This window comes from Zingiber officinale, chromosome 2B (genome assembly GCF_018446385.1).
Source record: "Zingiber officinale cultivar Zhangliang chromosome 2B, Zo_v1.1, whole genome shotgun sequence".
Taxonomy (NCBI): domain Eukaryota; kingdom Viridiplantae; phylum Streptophyta; class Magnoliopsida; order Zingiberales; family Zingiberaceae; genus Zingiber; species Zingiber officinale.
Genome location: NC_055989.1, coordinates 86,565,664 through 86,574,423, shown reverse-complemented (window position 1 = coordinate 86,574,423; position 8,760 = coordinate 86,565,664). Strand labels below are relative to the sequence as shown.

Here is an 8,760-nt window from a genome sequence, read left to right as displayed (position 1 = left end):
AGCTGTTTCCGTGGATTGAATCTGGAACGTAGCTTTTGACTGGATTTGAGAATCCAATGCGGAGGGAGAAAGGCGGCTCCGAATCCAGCAACGAGCTAGCCGCCGTATACCACCTGTCTCGGCCCCTCAAACACTGGCGCGACTTCCTTCTCTTCCCTGTATTTGTCCGACCAGGCTTCTCCGTTTTACTGACTTTTTAGATGCAGCAAACTGCAAACGTTTCTATGAAAAGAAAGGTGTTGCCTGTCTGGAGACGAACATGGGCGAGCCGCGTTACCCATGTGCACATTGCCTTCGTTGTTATATCGTGTCTACTGCTACATTGCCTTCTTCCTTTCTCAGCTTCTCTAGTTCTCTTCTCTTCACTTCGTATGGTTGCCTGCGCTCTTCGCCGCCGCCTGCTGGTGGTGGCGGCGTTCCTCCTCCTCCACTTCGCCTTTTCCGTCGAGACTGACTCCGGCGACCTGGTGGCCATGCGCACCGTCTCCCTTGCCCTCGGCGTCGACCGCTCGCCTTCGCTCTCCTGGCCCCCGTCCGCTGACCCTTGCTCATCTTGGCCGGGCGTCTCCTGCTCCGGAGACGGCCGAATTGTCGCCGTCCAGGCTGGAAACCGCGGCCTCTCTGGCTTCCTCTCCCCTTCCGTTCAGAACCTCACCGCTCTCGTCCGCCTTGAGCTCCAGAGCAACCACCTCGATGGGCCCCTACCCTCCCTCGCCGGCCTTTCCTCCCTGCAGATCCTCCTTCTCCACGGCAATAATTTCTCCTCCATCCACACCTCCTTCTTCTCCGGCCTCTCCTCACTGCAGTCTGCCTACCTCGACGACAACCCCCTGTCGAACTGGCAAATCCCTGATTCGCTTCGCGACGCTGCACCTCTCGTCAATTTCTCCGCCAACAACGCTGGCGTTTTCGGGTCCCTCCCCGCCTTCTTCGCCACCGCCTTCCCCGACCTTGACCACCTCAGCCTCGCCTTCAACCACTTGTCCGGCCCTGTCCCTGGCGCCTTCGCCTCCGCCCCAATCCGCTCACTCTGGCTCAACAACCAGCAGGGAAACACACGCCTCTCCGGCGACATTGCCTTCGTCGAGAATATGACCGCTCTCGAGGAGCTCTGGCTTCATTCCAACGACTTCTCCGGGCCGTTGCCGGACTTCTCCCATCTCCCTTCACTCCGCGACCTCCAACTCCGCGACAACCGCCTCACCGGTATCGTCCCCAAATCCTTGACCCAGCTCCCGTCGCTCAGCAAAGTAACCCTCACCAACAATCTCCTCCAGGGGCCGGTGCCGGAGTTCCCTCCCTCCGTCAAGGAAGTGGATGTCGATCCAAAAGGTGAGAGCTTTTGCATTTCCACTCCTGGCGAATGCGATCCCCGCGTCAATTCTTTGCTCTCCGTTGCCAAAGGATTTGGCTACCCAGCTCGATTCGCCGAGAACTGGAAGGGGAACAACCCCTGCGGATGGTTAGGGATTAACTGCGACGACAACGGCAACATTACTGTGATCAGCTTCCAGAAGATGGGTCTCAATGGCACGATATCGTCGGAGTTTGGATCGATCACCTCTTTACAGAAATTGTTCTTGTCAAACAACAATCTCACCGGGACAATTCCCGATACGCTTGCAAAGTTGCCATCTTTGAAGGAATTGGATGTGTCAAACAACTCATTATGGGGACAAGTTCCAACCTTTAGCAAGAACATCTTGGTAAACACTGCTGGGAACCAAAATATAGGGAAGAATACGATCAATGGTTCCCCTGCTTCTAGCTCGGCCTCTGCCGCAGATGGCAGCACTAGTTCTGACAGATCAACTGATGCAAATAGCCAAAGTAGCAGGAAGTCTTCCCATGACCGAGGGGGCGTAATTGCCGGTTCAACGATAGCCGTGGTGCTGGGAATTTGTATCCTTGGGCTGTTGGCTATCTGCTACTCCAAGAGAAAGCAGCAAAATTTCGGTAGAGTTCAAAGCCCTAACACAACTGTGATACACCCACGTCATTCGGGATCCGACCCAGACACGATCAAGATCACCGTTGCAGGATCCAGCGTGAACGGCGGCGCAGCTGCAAGCGAGACCATTAGCCGGACGAGCAGTGGCCCAAGCGACGTCCATGTCGTCGAGTCCGGCAACATGGTGATCTCCATCCAAGTCCTTAGGAACGTGACCGACAATTTCAGCGAGGAGAATGTCCTCGGTCGCGGGGGATTCGGAACGGTGTACAAGGGCGAGTTGCATGATGGAACAAAGATCGCAGTCAAAAGGATGGAGGCGGGTGCAATGGGGACGAAGGGCTTGAATGAATTCCAATCGGAAATTGCAGTGCTCACCAAGGTCAGACATCGGAATTTGGTTTCCCTGCTCGGATATTGCTTGGACGGCAACGAGAGGCTCTTGGTCTACGAGTACATGCCGCAGGGGACTCTAAACCAGCATCTTTTTGACTGGAAGGAAGTAGGGTTGAAGAAGCCCATGGAATGGAAGAAGAGGTTAGGCATTGCACTGGATGTGGCACGGGGCGTTGAGTATTTGCACAGTTTAGCACAGCAGAGCTTCATCCACAGGGATCTGAAGCCTTCTAACATTCTCCTTGGGGATGACATGAAGGCCAAGGTTGCTGACTTTGGCCTTGTTCGACTTGCTCCGGAGGGGAAAGGCTGCTTTGTGGAGACGAGATTGGCCGGGACTTTCGGCTATCTAGCACCAGAATATGCAGGTAATCTAAGATTAGATTTGCATGATGCTTCAGATGGTTCTCATCAATTCTTCTGAATCTATTGCAGTTACAGGGCGGGTGACCACAAAAGTCGACGTATTTAGTTTTGGAGTAATTCTGATGGAGCTGATCACCGGCCGGAAGGCTCTGGATGAGACACAGCCGGAGGAGAGTATGCACTTGGTGACATGGTTCCGGAGGATACTGCTCAACAAGGATGCATTCCCTAAGGCCATTGATCAGACGATCGACCTGGACGAGGAGACCTCAGCTAGTATCAGCACGGTTGCGGAGCTCGCCGGCCACTGCTGCGCCAGGGAGCCTCACCAGAGGCCAGACATGGGGCATGCAGTCAATGTCCTCTCTTCGCTGGCGGAGCTTTGGAAGCCCTCCGATCCCGACTCAGAGGAGAGCTACGGCATCGACCTCGACATGACACTGCCCCAAGCACTGAAGAAATGGCAGGCGTTTGAGGACCGCAGTTACTTGAACGGAGCCACGAGCTCCTTCCTCGCGAGCTTGGACAACACTCGCACTAGCATTCCGACGAGGCCGCCAGGATTTGCAGATTCTTTTGCGTATGCCGATGGAAGATGATTGCATTCGCTGAGCTTTAATCCTTTCTCCTTTTTTTGGTTCGTGTAAGTTGAAACTATGACTGTTTGGATTGAGCTTTAATCAAACATGTATGCTTGCTTACGACTGTAAATGAAGTTGGTTTTCGATTCGATAAGATTCGTCTATGTTCGAACAATTGAGGATAAAATTTTTGATAGATAAGTTTAAACAAACTTGCTTAAGAGGCCGATCGCCCTGATCCATGCCTAATGCTGTAGTCTGCTCCTCCCTGCTCGAATGGATGCGTGGCCTATACATGTTCGATGAAAATGTCTTTGTTACCCATCAAACAAAATGACAATTCGTGTTCCTCAATAGCTCTGGCACATGTACCATTCATCGTACCCTTTAAACTTTTCTCGTGAATGCATCCACCTTTAGCTTTTTCAGCCTAGAAGTACTCAACAATCGTAATTTATAATTGTTTAGCTGGAAACAATTCACTTGCCAACGAGATAAGGATTCGATAATCCAGTTTGACACCCAACAACGTCGTTAGGTAATATCCTATTCTATTCCTTATGGAAGCGCCAGCTAAGTATAGTAGAGTAGTGGAGGTACCAACTCAACTGCATGCGTCAGTGCGCACTCACACTGTACTTGTTTACTGAATCACGCAAAGTTTTGTAGTAGTTTATGCCATCACTATTGTTTGATAGGACAGAAAATGCCCCACAATTCATGTCCAATCACAATTCCAATTTTACAACATCATAGTAGATTATCACGTAATCGCCACTGCAGTGCAATCTTGCACAGTGACGTATATTCACAAACGATCCATTAATGGCTTACCTGCATGCCCTACACTGCCCGGTGGAGAAACTTGGGCGCACTCCACTTGTAAAGAACTCGGCCAAACACATCGTAGAATGACAAATCGGCAGTTGACCTGGTGAACTGCACGGCCATGAAGCCTTGCCCATCGTAGAAGAATCGAAGCTTGTCTGCGTTTGGAGTGAAAACGCCCCTCCATGCCTTGGAGCCACCTCCACTAGTGAGATACTGAATTGGACTGCCAAGAACAAGAGTACATACATAGATGATGAAACCTAAATATCTATCTTCCAAAGCAGTAATTAGCTCATGAATATCTTTTTACCTGTCCTTGCTGCTGATATGCTCCAGGCAATGGTCATGGCCATTGACGTACCAATCCACACCATTGGACTTAAGAACAGGGAGTAGTAGAGCTATAAGTTCGGGTGTGTCTCCGTGTTCACTGACACTCCTCATCGTGTGGTGCCCAATAACAATCTTCCATGGTGCTGTGGATTCTTGCAGTGCTGCATCCAAGTCCTTGTGACACAACCAAAGGTCCAATCAAAGTGCTGCATCAGAGAAAATGCTCGCAATGGAGATGTAGCACGAACCTTCAGTAGAGTCGAAATGTAAGTGTCGCGAGGTGCAACTCCTCTCCAGTCATAGTGATCTTTCGTTGAGTTGGCCCAGTAAGATTTCTGAAATGGAGTTGTGTCCACGAAGAAGAAGTCCACGATCTCTGTCAAGACCTTTTTTTCTTAGCAATTTGTGATTCAAAACGAGGGCCAAATTTGCATGTTTAAGAGTCTCACCTGCATTCAGAACGAAGCTTCTCAAGCAGAGCCATCTGCTGTCTATGCTACGAAGAACATGACTCAGTTGTGCTAACACATTGCCTCTGTAGTCATGGTTACCCAGAACTAGCAACAAGGGGGTCGGGCAATCAGATCAAAAAGAAGATCAAATTATCGATGGATTTGATGAACTTACCACTGTACCACTGCTTTTGCAGACTGTTTGCGGTGTAAACGTTGGTGAATGACTCCTCGAATTTCTTGTCGTCGACGCCGGTGAGGCCGTCCTCGTAGAAGTTATCTCCGGTGGATATCACAAAATCGATATCCAGCTGCTCTCCAATCCTCCCCATCTAGCATATTATTAGCAATCAGGATTTTTTCTTGCAATCAATACAAACTTCTCTCTCTGTAATTGGGATCCAAGAAAAGTTTTCTTGCTTTCTTTTTTCATCCTCAAAAACTGCATCAGAAGCATATTCTCATCCGAGACATGAAAGGGGCGCTGGAACAAGCTGCGTGTTCCAACATCCAAAAGAACCAATCAAAGATGACCCGCACTATCATCTCTCAATCACACAGTTGCAAGATTCCACTCGGAATAGTTATGGGAGAAAAGGTATTCTTTTTTTTTTTCCTTTCAATTTCTTCATAACCAAAACAAAATAGAAAAGAAGTTGCATCCATTTTGCAGAGATCGAAGAAGAGAAACGAAGGAGAGAGGTCTACCTGAGTCGCCACTTCCGATTGATTGAACATCCCATTCCTTCCCCAATCCCCGACGACCAATAGACTGAGCGACCCGTCGGCCTTTGGAGAGCGCTCGAACCGCTGCAACTCGGCGTAGCAAGGGACGAGCGCCGGCGCCATCGTCGCCGCGAGGAGGACGACGGTCAGCGCCACTCTTTGGATCGCGACGAATGCCATGCCTCAAGAAAGTTACGATTTCCAAGGCGCGACTAAAGATCCGACACCGGTCGCTGGAATTGAGGCGGAACTCGGAAGGGCAGGACCAAGCTTTATAGTCGATCAAGGCGTCGAGGGACAGCCAACAGGTTGCTACGAGAAGGATCTTACTTAAAATCTAATAAACTATATGGACTAACTCGAAATATACTTGAAAAGTCTACAAGTGGGAGCAGGCCACCTAACCTAACTAGGGACCTATCCTTAAATAGTAAAGATATGTGTTCTCAAGCGCAAAATAGTAAAAAAAATTCCACTTTTATACTCTTTAAGGTTCTCTAGGAAGCAACAAACACTCCGTTTTCCAGCTAGAATCATCTACCCGCTCGCCAACCCCAACCTGTACTTACCAGCCCCACACCAAGACACGAATTGAGCGAAAGGTACAGAATGTGGGAATGGCTCGGAGTAACTTCTGAAACGTGGATAGCAAGATTGGTGCAACTCCTAATTCTTGTTGACGGGCTCTCGGATAACGTAAGCGTTACAATGTTCCGCGAGGCATTTACCGTTGTAGCGTGATTCCTGTGGGCATGATCGATTTGAAATCAAAACCGGATCGTATCTGACCGGCCAAGAACAAGAAGTACAAGATAGTCTAATTTAAGATCAACAAAGTAGACGTAGGATCATACTAATTCTATCAATCCTATACTAATTTAGTCTGGGCTCGTAACGTAGCGTCGGATCAGGTTAAGAACAGGAGGAATGAGAGGTTTTATAATTGGTTTAGAGAAGAGGATATTCCTGGAATATTTATATGGGCATAATTAAAACGGAATCTGAGGAATATACATTTATGTGGTGCGTTAAGAAACGTGTGTTCAATTCTTCGGACGGTGCCCTTCTCCAATGAAAATACATCGAGTTATAAATAATATTATTTTGTAGTTCAATTTAATTAAAAATATTAAATATTAAATACTATTATATTAATTTAAATTATTTTAATTAAATTTAAATAAGTTTAACTAAATTGTACATAAAAGATCAATATGAAACTAGTCTTCTGCTAAACATTACCTAGCTACTTAAAAAAATGAGCAAAAATTAAAAAATCATTCTATTTTTGTTTTAACATTATTTTAATGAAAAAATATAAAATGATTTATATAATGCGGTATGTCCACCGAAGAGAAATTGCGTTGCGTGTACGCGTGGTCAGCGGTGAAGCAAGTAATGAGTTTAAATGCGCGCGCACACACACGGATAACGATAGAAGTGGCGTTGAATAATTGAAATCGATTTGTCACCTCAGTTCCAGGGGAAAAAAACAAACGTCCGAGCTGACTTGATGAAGAATTGAAATAGATAGTTATATATATATATATATTACAATTTATTTTTAGTTGATCGGATTCTATCCACGGATCGGGTTGGATCGGATCAGATCATAATCGGATCCGATCCGTAATCGGATCAATAGACCGGTTATATGTTGATCTGGGTAACAGCTTGAACGGTAGCTGGGTCGGTTAAAATTTAGGGATCCATTAATCTATCGAAAAAAGTATTGACGCTGAGGCTCAACCTTAGATCTCTCATGTGAACTCTGAGTATCTTAAGCTCTTAACCAACTAACTAACTAGACTACAACTATAATATTTTATTACGTTAGTTAATTATTTAATAATTAATCAATGGTTTTCTTTTTTTCTATTGTTATTTTTAATAATTAGAAGAATTGTAAGAGACGTGGGTAAATTTATAAATTTTATAAGGAAACGTAAAGAACTGAATATCACAATATCATCGCATAACAAAATTTGAAAGGTGCACGTTAGAGTTTAGAAGAGAAAATATTTTAATTGATGAAGAGAACTGATAAAGATCATCTATGAAGACAAATAATTTCGTTTGATTCAATCATTTAGCTACATATTAATGAAGGGATCTTTAGAAAATATTTTATTAATTATAATTTATGTGTAAATTTTTTAAAATATAAAGGTATTATAGTCATTTCATATCAAAATATTTAAGGGGGCAACAACTCCATTGTTTGCCTATAAATAATTTCACGTGTTAGTGAATTATTTAATAACTAATTAATTAATAGTTTTTTATATGATTATTCTTAATACTTACGGTGGCAAACAATTTTAAGAATTTATAATTTTATTTTTTTTAAATATAATAATTTTAAATCATAACTTATCTGAATGGTAATTAATGAGTGTCACGTGGATAAAAAAAAAGTTGATTCCATGCTAAGTTGGTGATTCCAACAAAAGGGAAAATTGAGTCAACCCGATTTCTTGAGTGCTTGACTCCCCGACACCCTAACTTTCGGGACGACCCCGCCTCTTCGACACTCCACTTTTTTAGGCGCTTGCCTTTGCGATACTTGCATAAAATTTTAGATTATTTCATGAAAATGATAACACCCTGCAAATCTCAGATTAATTCAGAAAAAAAAAGATAAATTATCATGTAAATTTAGGATTGTTTCAGGAAAAGACAACGGTATGAATAAGTCTGGCATTATTTAAGAAATTAAATAATTATAACGTAAAGATCGGAATAGAAGTAAAAAAAATTGCCTTCTCCTTATAAAAGGTAGCCGCCTAAGGTATGTGTACATACGTACATCAAAATCCTAATACTCATATTCTTCTTTATTCTCTAACTTAAGCATCAATGTGGTTATGTCGGAAAAACTCTTGTCATCATTCAAACCCTCTTCTTATTGTCTACTTTTGCTCAGGCTTATAGAATTGCATCATCAATCTCTTTTAAAATATTCTTTAAAGAAAAAAATAGAAAATACCTCTACTTCAATATTAATTATCATAGCAACTAAAGTAGTTGTTACGATGTATAACAGCTAATATAATAATATTGTTATAGTATTGTAGTATTTTTTTAATAGCTTGTTATACTTGTTTAATAGATACTAAATACT

At 44.3% G+C, this 8,760-nt stretch overlaps 2 protein-coding genes across 2 annotated transcripts; one reads left to right on the top strand and one right to left on the bottom strand.

Moving 5' to 3' along the window:
• Positions 1–277: 277 nt before the first annotated feature.
• Positions 278–3,454, top strand: LOC122046185 (receptor protein kinase TMK1-like). Its single transcript, XM_042606749.1, has 2 exons — positions 278–2,715; positions 2,783–3,454. The coding sequence occupies exons 1-2, from the start codon at positions 372–374 to the stop codon at positions 3,310–3,312; spliced, it is 2,874 nt and encodes a 957-aa protein (XP_042462683.1). The 5' UTR covers positions 278–371; the 3' UTR covers positions 3,313–3,454.
• Positions 3,455–3,955: 501 nt separating this feature from the next.
• On the bottom strand, positions 3,956–5,936 carry LOC122046186 (purple acid phosphatase 17-like). The gene is made up of 6 exons (XM_042606751.1): positions 5,619–5,936; positions 5,086–5,242; positions 4,908–5,015; positions 4,707–4,834; positions 4,436–4,632; positions 3,956–4,348 (listed from the first exon to the last, which is right to left on the bottom strand). Exons 1-6 carry the CDS (start codon positions 5,814–5,816, stop codon positions 4,138–4,140), a joined length of 999 nt encoding a protein of 332 aa, XP_042462685.1. The 5' UTR covers positions 5,817–5,936; the 3' UTR covers positions 3,956–4,137.
• Positions 5,937–8,760: the final 2,824 nt, after the last annotated feature.